The sequence below is a fragment of the Salmo salar genome, chromosome 24, assembly GCF_965601325.2.
Source record: "Salmo salar chromosome 24, fSalSal1, whole genome shotgun sequence".
NCBI lineage: Eukaryota > Metazoa > Chordata > Actinopteri > Salmoniformes > Salmonidae > Salmo > Salmo salar.
In genome coordinates this window covers 17,235,351-17,258,531 of record NC_138314.1, presented here as the reverse complement: position 1 = coordinate 17,258,531, position 23,181 = coordinate 17,235,351, and the positions used below count along the sequence as shown (strand labels likewise).

The 23,181-nt window shown below is 43.8% G+C and overlaps 1 protein-coding gene across 5 annotated transcripts; it reads right to left on the bottom strand.

Moving 5' to 3' along the window:
- LOC106585005 (pleckstrin homology domain-containing family A member 2) lies at positions 1–22,644 on the bottom strand. 5 transcript variants are annotated; one of them, XR_006761821.2, is made up of 14 exons: positions 22,406–22,644; positions 20,213–20,377; positions 17,579–17,635; positions 17,425–17,473; positions 12,440–12,537; positions 7,951–8,079; positions 7,744–7,845; positions 7,595–7,663; positions 7,232–7,302; positions 7,069–7,132; positions 6,518–6,601; positions 3,559–6,339; positions 3,107–3,262; positions 1–615 (listed from the first exon to the last, which is right to left on the bottom strand). XR_006761821.2 is itself a non-coding variant. In XM_014170730.3 (12 exons), the coding sequence occupies exons 2-12, from the start codon at positions 20,351–20,353 to the stop codon at positions 5,869–5,871; spliced, it is 1,335 nt and encodes a 444-aa protein (XP_014026205.2). In that variant the 5' UTR covers positions 20,354–20,377; positions 22,406–22,644; the 3' UTR covers positions 3,526–5,868. The 5 variants fall into 5 exon arrangements, 3 of the variants coding, with proteins under 3 accessions (XP_014026205.2, XP_014026206.2, XP_014026207.2); XR_014382511.1 differs by having other exon boundaries at positions 1–3,262; XM_014170730.3 differs by lacking the exons at positions 1–615; positions 3,107–3,262 and having other exon boundaries at positions 3,526–6,339.
- Between the last annotated feature and the right edge of the window lie 537 nt (positions 22,645–23,181).

The window sequence follows — 23,181 nt, the reverse complement described above, 5'->3', positions numbered from 1 at the left end:
TCAATTCAAATTATTTATTGACTTTATCACAAATATTCATCTCAAACAGAATTTGATTGTTTTGAACTTGTCATATTTCTCTTTTACTTAAGACTTCTAGAACATCATCTCAGTAGATAAATAGAAGGAAGGTTAGGTCAGGCCTATGTGATAGGCCCTATGTCATGTCACTCCAGTAGGCATGTTTTCTACTCTCCAACAGTGAGAGTATAGAAGCTGAGTAACCAAACAAACTTCTCCTCCATGTTAGAACTAACATTATATTACTAAGAAGCTGAGAGAGACATAGACAGAGGTAAAATACATGCCTTTTTGTGGCCATGGTTGGACTACACTGTCCCATCCTTACTTCTACATTTACTCTATCAAGTGATTTAAAAAAAAAAGTTTTAGTCATTTAGCAGACACTCTTATCCAGAGCGACTTAAAGGAGAAATTAGGGTTAAGTGGCTTGCTCAAGGGCACATCAATCGATTTTTCAAGTAGTCGGCTCTGGGATTCGAACCAGCGACCTTTCGGTTACACCAGTAACTGGTCCAATGCTCTTAACCGCTAGGTCTGTATGGAGGAAGTGGTTCCAAGTGTTCCAGCACTCCACAGCTTTGTCCCACACACCTACAGCCAGACCAAAGGGAATGAGTGTGTGTGTGTGTGTGTGTATGCCTATGTGGTAGCAATGGACAAGGTCAACCCATTTCTCTGCAAACAATCACATCACACATGGTAAGTCACATTCCTACCCCCCTCTCTCTCTCTCCCCCCCTCTCTCATCTCGCCCACCCCCTTCAGTCAGGTGGTCTCGCTCAGGTCCTATTTTGTAGAAAAGAGAGGGACCCTCACATGATAAACTACATAAAGAATAACTACAAGCTGTCCTGATTGGATTCCAATGAGAGATGCCGAATGGCACAGAGACTCAAGGAAGTGTTATTTCACTGTGTTATTACTTTATATTGGGGTTGGAATGCAGGACATAGCTTTCTGGCACCAGATCCCAGGCTGCAAAACACACTTTGTTAGCACACTCTACTGTCTATTAGCCCACACTACACGACTGTTGTTCAATAAAACAACATCACTACTGTAAATTACTCTTATCATTAGACTGTGTGTACAGTGTGTTCCTCAGACAGGGCTAGTCTCTTCTAGGGTCACTGTCCTGATGGAGATGTGTCTGGCCCTCCATCGCCCTCTAGTGTTGGCCCTCTGCTCTGACAGACACAGCAGAACAGGGACTAACATCACAATAGCACACAGAACACGGTGCTAAACTCACTCTGAGGAGTTCCAAACCATCAGGTCACACACTCCTAAACTCTTCTTAACATGCTCACACACACAGACGGCAGTGTGTCTAACACACAGACGGCAGTGTCTCTAACACACAGACGGCAGTGTGTCTAACACACAGACGGCAGTGTGTCTAACACACAGACGGCAGAGTTTCTCTGCAGAAAAGTGCCCATTATTTTATCCACTGGCATTTGACCAATAAAGTCGCAGGTGCAGAGTTAGAGGGGACAGAAAGGGTCTGGGGTTAGGGTGAGGGGGGCACAGAGGTGTCCATGTGGTAACATTAACATTTAGGATACCAGCCTCTGTGCCTGGGTGTATGTCCCGAGAGGAACATTTCACTCACAGGCGTCACTCTGAAGTGTTACTAAACACAAGTGACCTTCTTTACGCACTGATGGCCATTGGCCACTCACACACACATATGAGAGATGGAGAGAAAGAGAGCGAGCGACAGAGAATGGCTTAGAGCTTAATCATAAATGAACTACTACAATATGAACTACTTTATGTAGTAAGACCTCATATTTTCCATATACTGCTCGCTGGCCTAGACATCATTATCCTCCTCACCCAGACACCATTATCCTCCTCCTCTCCTAGACATCATTATCCTCCTCCTCACCAAGACATTATATCCTCCTCTCATAGACATCATTATTATCCTCCTCCTCTAGACATCATTACCCTCCTCCTCTCCTAGACATCATTATCCTCCTACTCATCATTACCCTCCTCCTCACCTAGACATCATTACCCTCCTCCTCACCTAGACATCATTACCCTCCTCCTCACCTAGACATCATTACCCTCCTCCTCACCTAGACATCATTACCCTCCTCCTCACCTAGACATCATTACCCTCCTCCTCACCTAGACATCATTACCCTCCTCCTCACCTAGACATCATTATCTCCTCCTCCTCTCCTAGACATCATTCCCCTCCTCCTCCTCTCCTAGACATCATTCCCCTCCTCCTCCTCTCCTAGACATCATTCCCCTCCTCCTCCTCACCTAGACATCATTACCCTCCTCCTCGCCTAGACATCATTATCCTCCTCCTCCTCGCCTAGACATCATTATCCTCCTCCTCCTCGCCTAGACATCATTATCCTCCTCCTCCTCACCTAGACATCATTATCCTCCTCCTCCTCACCTAGACATCATTATCCTCCTCCTCACCTAGACATCATTATCCTCCTCCTCCCTCGCCATCATTATCCTCCTCCTCCTCGCCTAGACATCATTATCCTCCTCCTCCTCGCCTAGACATCATTATCCTCCTCCTCCTCACCTAGACATCATTACCTCCTCCTCCTCACCTAGACATCATTATCCTCCTCCTCACCTAGACATCATTATCTCCTCCTCCTCTCAAGGAGATCATTATCCTCCTCACCTAGACATCATTATCCTCCTCACCTAGACATCATTATCCTCCTCACCTAGACATCATTATCCTTCTCTCCTAGACATTATCCTCCTCCTCGCCTCTCATTATTTCCTCTTCCTTTCCTCCTTACCTAGGCATTATTATTCCCCTCCTCTCCTAGACATCATCTCCTAGACATCATTATCTCCTCCTCTCCTAGACATCATTATCTCCTCCTCAACCTTCCTCGTCCTCCATCAGTCAGTCCTGTTTAAATGCTCCCTTTAAAAAGCCACTTCCTTCCAATTGGAGACTTTATCACTTCTGGGATGTCAGTCTTTAAAGGCTGAAAACTCATGTCAACACAGCTGACATTTGTGATGCTCTAAGGCCCTTTACTGTGTTAATGTGGCCTTTACTGTGGCTCACACCTTTCCCCACCATGGTACAGAGCTCAGGAGGCATGTCCCCAGGCAGGGTGGTCTGGGTTAGCGTTGGGTCACAGGTTTCAGCACTGGACGTGTGAAAGACTTCACTTAACACAGCCTCTGGCGGGGCCGGCCAGGGTGGACGGTCTGGGGTCACTTCATCTCAACTCTAGGAGAGAGATGGGAATAAAAGAAGAGGAGGAGATATAATAGGAGAGAGAAAAACGGTATTTCTGTCTGTCTTTTTCTCACACCATCTGTTAAGTTCTTTGTGTTGCTTGTATCCAGCGCACCAGTGACACTGTCAGATCACAGGATGACAAACTAACTATTATAGTAGGACTGAGCGGGTCATACACTCACTTCACATCAAAAGTACTGGCCAAAACTAGATTGGTTTCAAATCAGACAACTTTACAATAGAACTAAAAATCTTTTGTCTTATTATTTAATGCACTTGCTTACAAGTTAAAAAACAACACCATTATGATCAGGTAGGTGAGTGGACACCAGGTACGAGGTAGAAGGCAGTCCATTACATCTGAAATACTGTACCACAGGAATTAATCAGAGAAAACAGTAACCAGAAGAGCAAAATACATGAAATTGCATTAGAAATAGCAGACATGAGAATTTAACCATTCTCTTTCCGGAATGGCAGTACTGCAAAATGCTAAAAGAACATATACAGATATCAAAGATGCCTTAACTTAAAAACAAACATTACCCTGTTTCTAAAATGTTTGACCAGCCAGTCAACCATGATGAACCCAACACACACAGATAACACACACACTCTGGGTTCAAATACATGTGTATTTGAGCATTTGTTATTTAAATACTTTTTCTATGTATTTCAGTATTTTCAAATACACAGCCCAAAACAGGTACTTTTATTTGAGTTATTTGTAAAAACCAAATAGTCGACCAAATTGTATTTTAAAAGTATATTCAAATACTTATTTCAAATACTATTTTCAAATACCTGGGTTAAATGTATGGGAGTGTATTTGAGTATTTTCAAATACTTTCCAAGTGTATGTCGAAATACATTCCAATTTTCAACTACTTGTTTTTTTTTCTCCAAATAAAGGGTATCTGAATACATGTTTCAAATGTATTGAAAATGTATTAAAATACATTAAATAGTATTTGAACCCATGTCTGACACACACAAAGCAGATATTGATGTTTGTGATTTATAACAGGAGTCTATGTAAAGAATCAGAAACATGACCGGTTAAGTTTAAAGAAAAGGGAAAAGCACACCTGGACCTGGGTCGGTGAGGTACAGGCAGGGGAAAAGCACACCTGGACCTGGGTCGGTGAGGTACAGGCAGGGGAAAAGCACACCTGGACCTGGGTCGGTGAGGTACAGGCAGGGGAAAAGCACACCTGGACCTGGGTCGGTGAGGTACAGGCAGGGGAAAAGCACACCTGGACCTGGGTCGGTGAGGTACAGGCAGGGGAAAAGCACACCTGGACCTGGGTCGGTGAGGTACAGGTAGGGGAAAAGCACACCTGGACCTGGGTCGGTGAGGTGCAGGCAGGGGAAAAGCACACCTGGACCTGGGTCGGTGAGGTACAGGTAGGGGAAAAGCACACCTGGACCTGGGTCGGTGAGGTACAGGCAGGGGAAAAGCACACCTGGACCTGGGTCGGTGAGGTGCAGGCAGGGGAAAAGCACACCTGGACCTGGGTCGGTGAGGTACAGGCAGGGGAAAAGCACACCTGGACCTGGGTCGGTGAGGTACAGGAAAGGGAAAAGCACACCTGGACGTGGGTCGGTGAGGTACAGGCAGGGGAAAAGCACACCTGGACCTGGGTCGGTGAGGTACAGGCAAAGGAAAAGCACACCTGGACCTGGGTCGGTGAGGTACAGGCAAGGGAAAACACAACATGTGACATGACACAACACCATAGTGGATAATTTACATTTGAGCAAGAGAATCCGGTATGTGGAAGAACGTGCAGAAATACGCTAAAAGCGTATATACAAAATGTGCTGCTGATGTAGCAATTGGATGCAGTCTAACAAGGGAACAGGACTGTCTACCAACAGGCAGAGCCACAGACACTAACATGTTCCATGACCAGGTTATTGATTGAATGGGACCCTTGGGTTCGGTCCCAATTGGCAGTGGCACCATATTCATTATATAGTGTACTACCTTTGACCAAGACCCAAAGTGGGTGCCAATTGGGACGTAGCCTTGGTTAATACAAGCAAAAGACCAGCTGACTTATACTCGTGGAGGGTGTTCGGTAGACAGACCAGGCTCCACCACAGCATCCACCTTCCTTCATCTCAGTACCTGGGTGGACTAAATTCAAGTTTAAAGAGGAAATCGTACAATAAAATATAACATATCCTTCACATTCCACCAGACACTCTAATACTGATAACCCCTCCCAGTCTGCCCAACACTGCTCTCTCTGAGTCACCCTCTATACCAAAAGCCCACAGCCACTACTGACACACCCCTCAGTGAGAGAACGCATCCAGGAACCCCAGTCTACATCACTACCCTCTCCCACCAGGGCTACTTCAGCAAACAGACCCACAGCAGACGTAGCTTCAGCAGCAGGCCTGTGAAACTCTTAGAGTAGAGGAGAAGGGGGTGGGGGGAGGGAGGTTCAGCCTTTCAACAGTAGAAAACACTCAAACAAGTGTCATTGTTTGTCTACACATTGGTTCTAGATGGTAGTTCTATATATTGTTGGATCCAGAGTTTTGGTGATTCTAGAAGTGGTTGATTCTAGACGTGGTTGGTTCTAGACGTCGGTGGTGCGGATGCCATCATCGTCCAGGCTGAAAGGGAAGCTGCGGTCTTTGGGGGGCTGAGGCTGAGAGCGGTGTCTCCTCCGGCTGCTGGAGGGGTCTGGAGCTATGGGGCCAGGGCAGGCTGGGACCCCCACACCACTGGCTAGGGCTGGAGCTGGGACCCCCTGTGGGATGAGAGTGGGAGTGGAGGGGGAGGATGAAGATGAGGAGGTGGAGGAGGAGGTGGAGCGAGAGGAAAGACTGGAGGGCAGATTGCTAAAGGGACTGTCCTTGTCCAGTGTGCCCAGAGCGGGAGCCTCTCTTTGGGGTACGGGGGTCCAGGGCTGCCACCCCGGGGCCACAGAACACGACTTCACTAGTGGGGGTCTCCTGTCATCTCCCTGGCGACCACGGAACACAGAGGGTGGGTGGGAGGAGTTACCATGGCGATACAGAGAGGAGGCAAACGTAAATACAGAACCCTGAGAGGAGAGAGAGAGAGAGAGAGAGAGAGATTTTTCCAATTCCCCCACTGAATCACGCTTGCATTTGAGCATGCCATAAGGACCACTAATAGTACTGGTCTGAATTGCTAGTCGGCCCGTCAGGTCATATTCTGAGGAGTTGTGATATGAGGCTTTCGTATGTATCTAAATCTACCTTTACCTTGGCAGGGCCTCTGAAGTCCTGTATCTTCAACTCAATGTCTCTGATCCAGCCCTGCATGTCCTCTGGAGTGTCTGTCTGCAACACAACCAGCACATGCTTACACATCACGCTTAAACAACTCAGTAAGCACACACACACACACACACACACACACACACACACACACACACACACACACACACACACACACACACACACACACACACACACACACACACACACACACACACACACACACACACACACACACACACACACACACACACACACACACACACACACACACACACCTCTCTGTGATCTGAGGCCCCTGCCCCTAGTCAGCTGTTCTCCCATGGGGGGACAAGGGATGTTATTGTTCTTATGGTTAAGTGTTGGGAAAGTTCTCCTCCAATTCACAAAAAACATCCTGTCCATTTCTCCAAAAACAGAAGTAAGGCCACACATGAGCAACAGAGCATCAAGCCAGAGAGGAGTCAACACAGATGGAAGCCCAACGGACGACAACACACACACACACACACACACACACCCCCCCCTACCTGGACGTAGAAGACCCTGGAGCTGGTGATGATCTCAAACAGGTTATCTCTCATCAGCAGGTCCCTGACAGAGATGAGTGGGTAAGACATTGAGCTTCTGTGTTTGTGTGTGTTTGTGTCTGGTGTCAAGAGAACGAGAGAAAGAGAGGTGTGTGACTCTCACCCAGATTTCACCAGACACTCATGGACCTTCTGAATGTCTCTCAGAGGAACAGCTCTCAGAGGCTCCTTATCCTGAAATACATATCAAATGCAGGTTTCACGCAAACGCACATCAGAAAAACACCACTTTACTCTATTCCACTGACATATCTGTCACACAGAACACTAAACACACAAAAGCAGAACCAAAGACAAACATGGAGGACACATGTTTTTTCCTACAATGTATTGGCTTGGTTTGTATTTCCTATCCCAAATCCATTTGAGGACATCTGTAATTACACCCCACTGAGGTCTAAACAGCAACAGCGTTACCACCCAGAGCCACACACAGAGGAGAGAAGAGGAGAGGATATGACCTCACCATCTCACACTTGTAGTAACTGACAGCATTGTGGTCCAGTGTGAAGAAACGTCTCTTCCAGCTTTTCCTCTGAAACACACAACAGATTAGTTCAAAAGTGTGTGTGTGTGTACGTGCATGTGTGCTGTGTGTGGTGTGTGGGGACTCACCACGTTACCCTGTTTGACACAATAGCCACACCTCAGTACACCTGGTCTACTGCCTACAGAGGAGACCCTCCTGTCCCCTACCTCCATCTCCTCCCCCTCATTCTGCAACACACACACACACAATCATCATCCTCACAACTATCATCATCATCATCGCCATCTTCACTGTCATCGTGGCAATGGTGTATTTGGTCTAGACCATAGTACCTGGTAGATGGGTGTGTGCACCACCACTCCCCCGATGATCTCAGTCTTGTAGGCCAGCCCCTTACCCCCTGCCTCACCGGTTACCGTAGAAACCTCTGATCTGGGCTGGAGAGGCCCTGCTTTTGGGACCTACAGCGAACAACAGTTTGAGCAATAAGTCAAACACACAGCTAGCAGTTGGCATTTAGCTAACAACACATTACCATTCAGGTTTACTTATTGATATCCTATGAAACTATAAATGCATTACAACATATTTATGGAGTGATAAACAAGAAATGTGAGATAAACAAGGCTCATAAGGCACACAGGGTTTCTTCAACGGGAATACAGGGCAGTTAAAGAGGAAGTGGAAGAGCGAGAGTTGTGTGAGGGCAGGTGACAATAGAGAAGAAACAGAGCAGCACCACACTTCAGCCTCACAGAGCCACAGACAGTGGTGACCTTTCTGACACAGGTTCCAATAATCTCTCCTTCCTCCCGAAGTGTGACACTTCCCTTCATGGATTGGAAAGAAAATGACTGCTACAGTGAAAGTATTCGCACCCATTGACTTTTTCCACATTTTGTTGTGTTACAGCCTGAATATAAATTTGATTAAATTGAGATTTTGTGTCACTGGCCTACACATAATATCCCAAAATGTCAAAGTGGAATGATGTTTTTAGTCATTTTTACAAATTAGTTAAAAATGTAGTCAATAAATATTCAACCCCTTTGTTATGGCAAGCCTAAATAAGAGCAGGAGTAAAAATTTGCTTAACAAGTCACATAATAAGTTGCATGGACTCACTGTGTGAAATAATGTTTAACATTATTTTTTAATGACTACCTCACCCACCACATACAATTATCATCTGTAAGGTCCCTCAGTCGAGCAGTGAATTTCAAACACAGATTCAACCACAAAGACCAGGGAGGTTTTCCAATGCCTCACAAAGAAGGGCACCTATTGGTAGGTGGATAAAAAAAGCAGACATTGAATATCCCTTTGAGCATGGTTAAGTTATTAAATCGACTTTGGATGGTGTATCAATAACACCCAGTCACTACAAAGATGCAGCCGTCCTTCCTAATTCAGTTGCCGGAGAGGAAAGAAGCCGCTCAGGGATTTCACCATGAGGCCAACGGTGATTTTACAGAGTAAAATGGCTGTGATAGAAGAAAACTGAGGATGGATCAACAACAGTGTAGTTACTCCACAATACTAACCTAAATAACAGAGTGAAAAGAAGCAAGCCTGTACAGAACAAAAATATATGAAAAACATGCATTGTTTGCAATAAGGCACTAAAGTATAACAAATAAAATAAATTAACTTTATGTCCTGAATACAAAGCGTTATGTTTGGAGCAAATCCAACAACATATCACTGAGTACCACACTATAGATTTAAAAGTAGGCTAGTGGCTGCTTCATGTTATGAGTATGCTTGTCATCGGCAAGGACTCTTTTTTGGGATAAAAAGAAACGGAGACTGGCTAGGCCAGTCAAATACTTATTTCCCTCATTAAAATGCAAATCAATTTATAACATTTCTGACATGCGTTTTTCTGGATATTTTTGTTGTTATTCTGTCTCTCACTGTTCAAATAAACCTACCATTAAAATTATAGACTGATCCTTTCTTTGTCAGTGGGCAAACGTACAAAATCAGCAGGGGATCAAATACTTTTTTCCCCCACTGTATAGAGACCCGTTCCAAATGGACCCAAGGACAACTAGACCAGTTTCGTATAGACCTGGTCAGATCCAGACCCGGTCCGATCCGAGTGAGGAAAGCAGCAGAAAAGTATATTTTTAAGGTCATTTATTAACCGGAGCTGATAAAGTGAGGGACAGGTGACGCTCTAGCAGGGGCCGTGCTGTGTGTGTGTGTGTGTGTGTGGTGAGTGTGTGACACGGGAACAGGGAGGGAGAGACCGCAACCAAACAAGCTGACTCGCACTATAGTAGACTAATAGCTGCCATACTGTAGCTAGGTTATTTATCATCCAATATGACTACGTTGTACCCGTCTTGACTGCATCAAACCAGGAGAACCTGGTTAACTAACCATCTAGGCTAATTGAAGCTGCATGCGCCTTCTCATCCTACAGTTACAAACAACAACAACACCATTCAGAATATAAAGTAGCAGCCTATCTGTTGGCTCTTGGTTGTTGTAGCTCATCCTTCGCCTTTAACTTTCCTTCATTTTAAATTCCATCTTCCATTGATTAGATATGTCCTAACTTTTGCCACACACGGAGGCTCTGACTGTAGCCTATTGTCACTTTGATGACTTATGATTGGCCAACAACAAGCTTCACGCGCCACTCTTGTGAAAAGTAAAGAGCGGCAGCATAAATTATAGGATTTCTCTCTCTCTCTCTCTCTCTCTAATGCAGCAGTCGCGTTCTGATCTGTATGGGTCCTTCTGGACAAAACAGTTAAAACTACACATACCTGAGACCCGTGAAAATCAAATTCGATCCGGCCCAGACACGTGACATTATTTAGAATTCTGGATCCGGACTTGCTCAGGTCTCGGATCGGGTCTCGGGTATTCGGGTACAAGCGGCTCCGTGAAGACCTCTACTTGCAACGCCAAGATAGGGTTTGATTCCCAGGACCACATGTACATAAAATGTATGCACACATGAATGTAAGTCACTTTGAATAAAAGCATCTGCTAAATGGTATATAGAGTATTATATATAAACAGTGTATGTGTGGAAAGCCCCCCCCCCCCCCCCCACCACCAGGCTGAATATAGGATTCAACACACACTGTGCTGGAATGTGCTCTGTGAAACCTCGAAACACAAATCATGCTGTCCTGTTTCACCATTTCCTCATATTATAGATGAGAGATTGTGAGAGTATGTGAGCGTGCCAAACCAAAAGCATAATTAGCGGTGGGGTGGGGGCAATCGTAAAATGAGGAAAGGAGTAGCACTGTGTGGTGTCAAGACACAGAAATCAAGTAGCTGCCTGGTGCTTTATGGAGGGAACTTATTTCCCCTATCAATCAAATTTGTAAATGTTGTATTTCACCTCAGTTGAGAACATGTTCTCATTTACAACTGCGACCTGGCCAAGATAAAGCAAAGCAGTGCAACAAAAACAACAACACAGAGTTACACATGGGATAAACAAATGTACAATCAATAACACAATAGAAAAATATATATACAGTGTGTGCAAATGTAGTAAGATTAGGGAGGTAAGGAAATAGGCCATAGTGGCGAAATAATAAAACATTGGAGTGATAGATGTGCAAATGATGATGTGAAAGTAGAGATACTGGGGTGCAAAAGAGCAAAAATAAATAACAATATGGGGAGGTAGTTGAGTGGGCTATTTACAAATGGGCTGTGTACAGGTGCAGTGATCGGTAAGCTGCTCTGACAGCTGATGCTTAAAGTCAGTGAGGGAGATATAAGTCTCCAGCTTCAGTGATTTTTGCAATTCGTTCCAGTCATTGGCAGCAGAGAACTGGAAGGAAAAGCGGCCAAAGGGGGAGTTGGCTTTGGGGATGACCAGTGAAATATACCTGCTGGAGCGTATGCTATGGGTGGGTGTTGCTATGGTGACCAGTGAGCTGAGATAAGGCAGAGCTTTACCTAGCAAAGACTTATAGCTGACCTGGAGCCAGTGGGTTTGGTGACGAATATGAAGTGAGGGCCAGCCAACGAGAGCATACAGGTCGCAGTGGTGGGTAGTATATGGGGCTTTGGTGACAAAACAGATGGCACTGTGATAGACTGCATCCAATTTGCTGAGTAGTGTTGGAGGCTATTTTGTAAATGACATCGCCAAAGTCAAGGATCGGTAGGATGGTCAGTTTAACGAGGGTATGTTTGGCAGCATGAGTGAAGGAGGCTTTGTTGCGAAATAGGAAGCCAATTCTAGATTTCATTTTGGATTGGAGATGCTTAATGTGAGTCTGGAAGGAGAGTTTACAGTCTAACCAGACACCTAGGTAATTGTAGTTGTCCACATATTCTAAGTCGGAACCGTCCAGAGTAGTGATGCTAGTCGGGCGGGTGGGTGCGGGCAGCGATCGGTTGAAGAGCATGCATTTAGTTTGGAGGTTTGTTAACACAGTGCCCAAAGAAGGGCCAGAAGTATACAGAACGGTGTTGTCTGCATAGAGGTGGATCAGAGAATCATCAGCAGCAAGAGCGACATCATTGATATATACAGAGAAAAGAGTCGGCCCAAGAATTGAACCCTGTGGCACCCCCATAGAGACTGCCAGAGGTCCGGACAACAGGCCCTCCGATTTGACACACTGAACTCTATCTGAGAAGTAGTTGGTGAACCAGGCGAGGCAGTTATTTGAGAAACCAAGGCTGTTAATTATTATAAGGGCAAATTGACCTGTCTCTCATGACCGCAAGTTACACGCCTGGTTATACGTGTAATGATTAGATGAGTCATATGTTATGTTAATGTTACCATATGTTAATGGTAACGTTAGCTACAGGAGTTGAGGTACTCACAGTGATCTTGGTAGCTTTGTTCAGAGCGAGGACCCAGTCTTTCAGGTCAGCAGCATCGTTGGCATGGAGGAAATAACGCCGAGACACTGCATTGATCACTGCAGACATAGTGATATACAGAAATACAGAACATAAATACAGAGGTTATAATAGCACTGATCACTGCAAGAAGGACACAACAGGTATGGGTTGTTCCACCTCAAAAAGCACCAGAAAGAGGGTTAACACCCACCATGTTAGATTGTTCTTAGCAAAAGAAACAATTAGCATTTCTGAAACATTTTGTTGAAATATAATTTAATCTATGAGAACTTAACCTAACTGATTGCACCCAAATTGGCCATTTTAATGTATAGGATTCAGATAATATTCAATTAATATAGTACCCAACATCCGATTCGGACCAAACGTCTTCCTACCAATTAGTAAGAAGAGGAATTGTATTTTTGTATATTTTTTTTTAAGCCACCCACAGAACCCTCACACTCCATGCCAATCCCACCCCAACAACCAGTATACAGTATCAGTTCTCTATTTTTGACAAGTAGTATGAAGCTGTGGCTTGCTTCTCCATACCATGTACAGTCGTGGCCAAAAGTTTTGAGAATGACACAAATATTAATTTTCACAAAGTCTGCTGCCTCAGTTTGTATGAATGCAATTTGCATATACTCCAGAATGTTATGAAGAGTGATCAGATGAATTGCAAAGTCCCTCTTTGCCATGCAAATGAACTGAATCCCCAAAAAACATCTCCACTGCATTTCAGCCCTGCCACAAAAGGACCAGCTGACATCATGTTAGTGAATCTCTCGTTAACACAGGTGTGAGTGTTGACGAGGACAAAGCTGGAGATCACTCTGTCATGCTGATTGAGTTTGAATAACAGACTGGAAGCTTCAAAAGGAGGATGGTGCTGGCAATCATTATTCTTCCTCTGTCAACCATGGTTACCTGCAAAGAAACACGTGCCGTCATCATTGCTTTGCACAAAAAGGGCTTCACAGGCAAGGATATTACTGCCAGTAAGATTGCACCTAAATCAACCATTTATCTGATCATCAAGAACTTCAAGGAGAGCGGTTCAATTGTTGTGAAGAAGGCTTAAGGGCGCCCAAGAAAGTCCAGCAAGCGCCAGGACCGTCTGCTAAAGTTGATTCAGCTGCGGGATCGGGGCACCAGTACAGAGCTTGCTCAGGAATGGCAGCAGGCAGGTGTGAGTGCATCTGCACGCACAGTGAGGCGAAGACTTTTGGAGGATGGCCTGGTGTCAAGAAGGGCAGCAAAGAAGCCACTTCTCTCCAGGAAAAACATCAGGGACAGACTGATATTCTGCAAAAGGTACTGCTGAGGACTGGGGTAAAGTCATTTTCTCTGATGAATCCCCTTTCCGATTGATTGGGGAGTCCGGAAAAAAGCTTGTCAGGAAAAGACAAGGTGAGCACTACCATCAGTCCTGTGTCATGCCAACAGTAAAGCATCCTGAGACCATTCATGTGTGGGGTTGCTTCTCAGCCAAGGGAGTGGGCTCACTCACAATTTTGCCTAAGAACACAGCCATGAATAAAGAACGGTACCAACACATCCTCCGAGAGCAACTTCTCCCAACCATCCAGGAACAGTTTGGTGACGAATAATGCCTTTTCCAGCATGATGGAGCACCTTGCCATAAGGCAAAAGTGATAACTAAGTGGCTCGGGGAACAAAATCTACCCCAGACCTTTATCCCATTGAGAACTTGTGGTCAATCCTCAAGAGGCGGGTGGAAAAACAAAAACCCACAAATTCTGACAAACTCCAAGCATTGATTATGCAAGAATGGGCTGCCATCAGTCAGGATGTGGCCCAGAAGTTAATTGACAGCATGCCAGAGCGGATTGCAGAGGTCTTGAAAAAGAAGGGTCAACACTGCAAATATTGACTCTTTGCATCAACTTCATGTAATTGTCAATCAAAGCCTTTGACACATGAAATGCTTGTAATTATACTTCAGTATTCCATAGTAACATGTGACAAAAATATCTAGACACTGAAGCAGCAAACTTTGTGGAAATTCATATTTGTGTCATTCTCAAAACTTTTGGTCACGACTGTAATGCATTCCCTGTGAATCTGGTCATGTTTCTTTTCCCCTGTTCAAAGAAATTAGTCATTGAAGTAGCTTGCATTATTTACCATAAGGTAGTGTCAATGGTTTATAGAGAGGGTCTTCTATGTGGGGAGCGGACCAATGGGTGGGTTTCCCTGTGGGTCCTGCTTTTATTTTACATCCATGGGCTAATCAACATTAAAGATAACAATTACATTTTAGTAAAACAATGGCAACACTAGCTATTCTCTTGTGGAATTTGAAAGGCCTTAATAGTTCTATCATTCTAACTATCTTGATAGTTTAAAACCACATTGATAGAGCAATGCTCCGAGAAACACACCTGAAATTGAATTGAACGAATTCATAATTATGAACAAAAATTCAGTTGATGATTCTCTGATTTTATGGGACAAAGGTTTTATTAAAATCAATGCAACTACATTTGCTTCTGGGCTGAATAAATCACATTTAAAAGAAGATATCAGAATTGGAAAAGTTGTTAACGAAGTTAGAGCGTTCTCAACAAATACTTTTTTCAGTGCAACTACTCTCTCCAAAGTCAAGACAGAACTAAATCTATTGATAAGACAGAGAGCAGAATATTCCATCTGTGGAGATAAACTTTAGCATTAGTTTCATGGTAATCGACACAGTTGTCTTCTGGCTAACAAGCGTCGCAGTAATTAAGGGATATTGTAACCATTGAAACTCAATCAGGTTAATTACTATCAGAACCCAAATTATATCAACTAAAGTGTAACGACGTGCGCTGAGAGTTCGGAAGCAAGTTCAGGGAGTGAGTGTTTTAATAAATAAACATAATACAAAACATGAGAAACACTAACGGCACACAGACAACACAGGAACAGAAACAATAACACCTGGGGAAGGAACCAAAGGGAGTGACATATGTAGGGAAGGTAATCAGGGAAGTGATGGAGTCCAGGTGAGTCTGAAGACGCGCGTAACGATGGTAACAGGTGTGCGCCATAACGAGCAGCCTGGTGACCTAGAGGCCATTCCTATAAAGAATTGTACCCCTCTGATTGTAAATCCACTCCAAGCCAGACGGAGTCCTTTTTAAAGATGTAAGAACTCTTTTTCTCTCAACTGAGGAAGCCAGTTTGATGGGAGCCCAAATCTCTCTCCACGAACTTAAAAAGGGCATTGGATAGAATGAATAAAGACAAATCACCTGGTTGGGACAGTATTCCTTCTGAGGTCTATTTAATATTTTGGAACCAATTAGATCAACTATTACTCGAAATGATTAATACAGCCACAAAGAGTAATTTGGAAGGGACGTAAATAAAATAAAAGATTTGGCATGGGTCCTTAGATCCTCAAAAGGTTTTACAGCTGCACAATGGAGAGCATCCTGACTCGTTGCATCACTGCCTGTTATGGCAACTATGGCAACTGCTCTGCCTCTGACCGCAAGGCACTACAGAGGGTAGTGTGTACGGCCCAGTGCATCACCGGGGGGGCCAAACTTCCTGCCATCCAGGACCTCTATACCAGGCAGTGTCAGAGGAAGGCCCTAAAAATTGTTAAAGACTCCAGCCACCCTAGTCATAGACTGTTCTCTCTGATACCGCACGGCAAGCAGTACCAGAGCGCCAAGTCTAGGTCCAAGAGGCTTCCAAACAGCTTCTACCCCCAAGCCATAAGACTCCCGAACAGCTAATCAAATGACTACCCAGACTATTTGCAACCCCCCCCTTATGCTGCTGCTACTCTCTGTTATTACCACTTTAACAACCCTACCTGCATGTACATAATTACCTCAATTACCTCGACACCGGTGAACTGTTTGACCAAAATGACCATCATGATGTTTGGAGGAATAAGGGTGATGCTTGCAAGCCGAAGAACACCATCCCAACCGTGAAGCACGGGGGTGGCAGCATCATGTTGTGCGGGTGTTTTGCTGCAGGAGGGACTGGTGCACGTCACAAAATAGATGGCATCATCAGGCATGAAAATTATGTGGATATATTGAAGCAACATCTCAAGACATCAGTCAGGAAGTTAAAGCTTGGTCGCAAATGGGTCTTCCAAATGGACAATGATCCCAAGCATACTTCCAAAGTTGTGGCAAAATAGATTAAGGACAACAAAGTCAAGGTATTGGAGTGGACATCACAAAGCCCTGACCTCAATCCCATTGAAAATTTGGAAGCTTGTGGAAGGCTACCCAAAACATTTCACCCAAGTTAAACAATTTAAAGGCAATGCTACCAAATACTAATTGAGTGCATGTAAACTTCTGACCCACTGAGAATGTGATGAAAGAAATAAAAGCTGAAATAAATCATCATTATTCTGACATTTCACATTCTTAAAATAAAGTGGTGATCCTAACTGACCTAAGACAGGGAATTTTTACTAGGATTAAATGTCAGGAATTGTGAAAAACTGAGTTTAAATGTATTTGGCTAAGGTGTATGTAAACTTCTGACTTCAACTGTATATTGTCAACAATCTAAACAAACCCTGTCTGTTTTGCCCCATTGTTGCACACACATCGGTTTTGTTGCTAAACAACCAACCTGTCTATGGAGCCACTGGCCCAGGCAGTTCGGCAATCAAAATAAATTACACCAATCTCTCTCAATTCTACGGATAACATCATGTCATTATACGCCGACGATATCTTACTTTATCTAGACAATGTATCTCAATCTCTCCCAAACACTTTGAAGAATGCCAATGTTTCAAACGACAGAAACAATTTCAGAACAATCTGAGATGGTGGGTGTCATGGCTTGTTGAAATGACATGGAACGATTCAGATGACACACAACTGAAGGTGTTTCACCAGGGCCATGAGAAGACCTTACACTCTCATACTCATGCAAACAGAAGCACTCAAACAAACACTTTGACTCACCAAAGCAGAACTCAGTCTTGGACTTCTGTTTCCCCGTGGCCTCGCTCACCTAACCACCGAACGAAGGAGCAGATGAGATGAGAGAGGAGATGAGAGTCTGGAATCAGTCAAAAACATTGCCCTTACTAAGTAGTCTGTTTAAGGGTGTTGTTACCTTGGAGATGTACGTCAGCTGCAGAATCCCAACTGCGTTTGCTCCACTAGGCAGGTTCTAGAGGCAGACATACAACACAACAATAGTGTAATAGCAAGATTTTCATACCGTCAAACCGTTTCTGTACCATACCGGGGTATACGGTATTACCGAATGTGCACACAAGGGCTGCTATAAATAATAAAATAATATACCTGTATATATACTTTTTTGAGGGGACGCACAACACAATTTAGGCAACAGGGATCTTGATCCAGGAGGGGATTGAATGTCTCTGCTGTAACCAAGAAGCTTGACCTTTACATCTAGCCACTTTGCTAGAAAGTTACCAAAGCAAATGCAGAGCTGTGGCCCTGAGCTGGATATATATATATATATATATATATATTACAGTTATACATAACTTATAGTTTTAGCGACTGCACTTGAAGTTCTTGAAATTTTCCAGATTGACTGACCTTCATGTCTTAAAGTGAAGGAAAAGCAGCCAACAAGTGCTCAGCACATGTGGGAACTCCTTCAAGACTGTTGGAAAAGCATTCCAGGTGAAGCTGATTGAGAAAATGCCAAGAGTGTACAAAGCTGTCATCAAGGCAAAGGGTGGCTACTTTGAAGAATCTCAAATATATTTTGATTAGTTTAACACTTTTTTGATTACTACATGATTCCATGTGTTATTTCATAGATTTGATGACTTCAATACTATTCTACAATGTAGAAAACAGTAAAACTAAAGAAAAACCCTTGAATGAGTAGGTGTCCAAACTTTTGACTGGTACAGTATACCAAACACAGTGCATTCGGAACGTATTCAGACCCCTTGACATTTTGCCTTATTTTAAAATTGATTAAATAGTTCTCCCCCCCCTCGTCGATCTACACACAATACCCATAATGACAAAGCAAAAAGAGGTTTAGAAATGTTTGCAAATATATTTTTTTTTTTAAACGATAAAATAAAAAAAATAAAAAAACATTTACATAAGTATTCAGACCCAATACTCAGTACTTTGTTGAAGCACCTTTGGCAGCGATTACAGCCTCGAGTCTTCTTGGGTGTGACGCTACAAGCTTGGCACACCTGTATTTGGGGATATTCTCCCATTCTTCTCTGCAGATCCTCTCAAGCTCTGTCAGGTTGGATGAGGAGCGTCGCTGCACAGCTTTTTTCAGGTCTCTCCAGAGATGTTCGACTGGGTTCAAGTCCGGGCTCTGGCTGGGCCACTCAAGGACATTCAGAGACTTGTCCCGAAGCCACTCCTGCGTTGTCTCGGCTATGTGCTTAGGGTTGTTGTCCTGTTGGAAGGTGAACTTTTGCCCCATTCTGAGGTCCTGAGCGCTCTGGAGCAGGTTTTCATCAAGGATCTCTCTGTACTTTGCTCCGTTCATCTTTCCCTCGATCCTAACTAGTCCCCCAGTCCCTGCCGCTGAAAAAACTCCCAACAGCATGATGCTGCCACCACCATGCTTCACCATAGAGATGGTGCCAGGTTTCTTCCAGACGTGACCGGTTGGCATTCAGGCCAAAGAGTTTAATCTTGCATTCATCAGACCAGAGAATCTTGTGTCCCATGGTCTGAGAGTCCTTTAGGTGCCTTTTGGCAAACTCTAAGCAGGCTGTTATGTGCCATTTACTGAAGAGTGGCTTCCGTCTGGCCACTCTACCATAAAGGCCTGATTGGTGGAGTGCTGCAGAGATGGTTTCCCTTCTGGAAGTTTCTCCCATCCCCACAGAGGAACTCTGGAGCTCTGTCAGAGTGACCTTCAGGTTGTTGGTCACCTCCCTGACCAAGGCCCTTCTCCCCTGATTGCTCAGTATGGCCGGGCAGACAGCTCTAGGAAGGGGGATGGAGGAGGCCACTGTGTTCATGAGGACCTTCAATGCTGCAGATAATTTTTGGTACCCTTCCCCAGATCTGTGCCGACACCATCCTGTCTTTGAGCTCTACGGACAATTTCTTCGACCTCATGGCTTTGTTTTTGTTCGGACATGCACTGTCAACTGTGGGACCTTATATAGACAGGTGTTTGCCTTTCCAAATCATATCCAATCAATTTAATTTACCACAGGTGGAACTCCAATCAAGTTGTAGAAACATCAAGGATGATCAATGGAAACAGGATGCACCCGAGCTCAATTTCAAGTATCATAGCAAAGGGTGTGAATACTTATGTAAATAAAGTATTTCTGTTTTTAATTTATTTGCAAACATTTCTAAAAACCTGTTTTCGCGTCGTCATTGAGGTATTGTGTGTAGATTGATGAGGGAAAAAAATTACATTTAATACATTACAGCCTTATTCTAAAATGTAACAAAATGTGGAAAAACTCAAGGGGTCTGAATACTTTCTGAATGCACTGTATATTTATTTAAACGGTATTGAAAATCATACCGTCGGTATTTTGAAATATACCATTTATACCGTATACCGGGGTATCGCCCAAGCCTAACAACAAGCACTTATGCAGGCAGAGACAGAGTTAAAAACCTTCTACTCCCAGTTTCACTTCCTCTACCCTGCTAGCGGCGGAACACACACACTATTTGAACACACTCTGCCTCAGACACATCAGAGGTCATGTGTGTTTGTACAGGTACTATAATGACTGTGTGTGTGTGTGTGTGTGTGTACCTGGGGGTTGTCCATGTACCACTGCAGTGTGTTGCCCTGTGTGTCCAGTATGAAGTAGCGTCTCTGGAAGCGACTGCTGCCCTCCTTCTCCTCAATGTCCAGGAAGCCACACACACGGTTCTGCCTGTCCACGTATGGCATACTGCTGCCTGCTACCACATATCACTGAGAGATGGAGAGCGGGAGGAGTCTATTTGTAAGGCATTTTGAAATAAATCTTGCACAGTAATGACACAGGCATCTAATTCTTCAGAAAACCCAAATCCTCTTTTAGAGCAACAGTAGGCAGTAAATTTGCCCGAAAGAGAGGAAGAGAGCGAGCAGTCATGTCACACACACACACACACACACACACACACACACACACACACACACACACAGCAGTTTTTCATGTGACGTTATTGAGGCAGCCTAGCTAAGCATAAGACCTCAGGCTGTGCTGCTAACCAGAGGATTCACCACAGCTGGAAATTATAGACTACTAAACAGATCTGCATACAGGCACATTTCATCTGGTCAGATAGATATGGGGGGGGGCAGAGAAAGAGAGGAAGGGAGAGATAGAGATGAGAAAAAGGGGGGAGGGAGAGAGAGAGAGTGGGGGGGGGGGGGGGGGGGGTTCAGGTCAGAGAGTGACAAGGGAATGAACATTAATTAGAGGACAACCTAACTCTTGTCAGAGAGACTGACTGACATGCTGAGGACATGACATCATCCTGACTGATGCCTGTTTGTACAGTAGATGCACCTACCTGGTCACATAAGCATGCTAACACAACCTTTCCTCTGGAACAGCAATATGAAGAACATTGTGTTCATGGTGTTGTTTAAGGAAAGAAAGAAATTAACACACACACACGAGCGCGCGCACACACACACACACACACACACACACACACACCCCTGCTTTGACATCAGAAAAAACATCTGTTTCAGGCATTTAGCATAGCAGGAGTGACCAAGTCTGAAACTATATATTGGCATCTATGGCAAACTTTAAGTAGTTCTCAATCTTTACAAGACATGGGACATTTGATGCATTTAAACTTAGCATTACATTATTATTGGGTTAAAAGGGCTTCGTGTTTGGTACCATGCTGTCTATGTAGGCCTTATTCGCAGGGCTGGCAAAGTTATCCTATAATTGTTTAACCGACAATTAATGACAATAACCCTGAACAACAACAACAAAAATCTTAATACATGTATTTTAGGAGAAGGGGAGGTTCAACTTTATATTCTAGTAGATATAGTTCACCCAATAGCAGTTTTCATTTTTACATGAATTGGGTAAAGTTGGTAGTCATCTTACGAGCAGAACGGCACGGTCGGGAGGAGAAGCTTCATTTCCAAAAGTTCAATGCGGTCAAAACCAGTTTTGAGACAGGGGTGTCACCAAGCTGTGATATTCATTAGGCAAGTAGTAGGCAATTTTCAAAAGATGCATCACAAGCTCAAAACAATTACGACAACAGTTACCATTTGCATGACAATTAATTGTTACCCCAAATTCCATAATTGTCACAACCCTACTGATTAGTGTGAATCATAAAGTTTTGTTTATTAATGCACAGCTATTATTCCCCAAACAGAATGAGGAGCAGATACAGAAATAGAGGCTACATATGAATACTATAGGAGGGTAATTCCACGGTGCATTCCAACAGTACAGATGTAATGTTTGGTAACAGAATGACAGCACAAAACATCATTCTGTTACCAAACTTTACATCTGCACTGTTCTTCAAGTAAACGTGTTTTTGTACAATTTTATGTGGAAAATGTTAAAAATAGTTATTGTGCATAGAGTTGTATGGTTTGTTTAGCTTTGCAATCGTTGTTTTTTATTTGACAAGTGAACAATCTGAGTATTAGTGTCACTGTTACCGTGTGTCTAATCCAGAAGGATCAGATCCACGTGGAACCCATCCTGTATCATAGATATGCCTACATTATTATTTGATCAGGTGCTCAGTGGGCTATGTTCTGTAGGCTAGATACTCTGTCAGTTATTTCACTAGTTGTCGACTTGTATGGAGAATAACTATTCCGCCCAATGAAGCATGATTTAGCATCAGGTTGAGATGACATGAAAGTTTAATGCTGAAACGATCTGCCAACCACAACTCTAGGTATGTCTGCCACACCTAGGCTACTCCCCCCAACACACACATACAGACACACAAAACTTACCCGTTTTACTGTTCAGTGTGCGTGCGTCCCAAGTGTCGCAAAGAGTAAAACACGTCTCGTTTAAATCTGTTGTTACTCTTAGTTGACATCTGTCTACTATCTGAAATGTATGCGGCACCCGAACACCGCTGTCAGCTGAGGCTTCTTTCCTGGTAGGGCTCGCGATTAGAATGAACCAATCCCGGAAATGATCTAGTCTCTTGTCGTTTTTTGCAGTAGCTACAGTATGAGGAACTGCGTTGACATGAACTCTTGAATTTGTCAGGCTGAAGCAAGGAGTTTGGGTAGCCAGACTCTTGACTGGCGCTGCCGCTGATCTCTCTGTTGTTGACTTTAGGTTTTAACAGTTTTCATGGCTGTCATTGTGCTGGGTCATCAAACATTAATAGCCGTGGTGTAAAGTACCTAAGTAAAAATACTATCAAGTACTATTTAAGTGTTTTTGGGGGGTATCTGTACTTTACTTTACTATTTATATTTGTTACAACTTTTACTTCACTACATTCCCAAAGAAAATAATTAACTTTTTACAACATACATTTTCCCTGACACCCAAAAGTACTCGTTACATTTTGAATGCTTAGCAGGACAGGAAAAGGGTCCAATTCACACGCTTATCAAGGCGCCATCCCTACTGCCTCTGATCTGGCGGCCTCACTAAACACATGCTTCGTTTGTAAATTATGTCTGAGTGTTGGAGTGTGCCCCCTGGCTTTCTGTAAATTAAAAAAAACTATAATATGGCGCCATCTGGTTTGCATAATATAAGGAATTTG

Bases quoted from the DNA above. Each gene is read 5' to 3' on its own strand.
- LOC106585005 (XM_014170730.3), bottom strand. From the start codon at position 20,353: ATGCCATACGTGGACAGGCAGAACCGTGTGTGTGGCTTCCTGGACATT. The intron at 7,664-7,743 runs GTGAGTCCCCAC...TGTGTGTTTCAG, and splicing joins GTGTCAAACAGGGTAACGTG to AGGAAAAGCTGGAAGAGACG. The intron at 7,303-7,594 runs GTGAGGTCATAT...TATGTATTTCAG, and splicing joins GTTACTACAAGTGTGAGATG to GATAAGGAGCCTCTGAGAGC.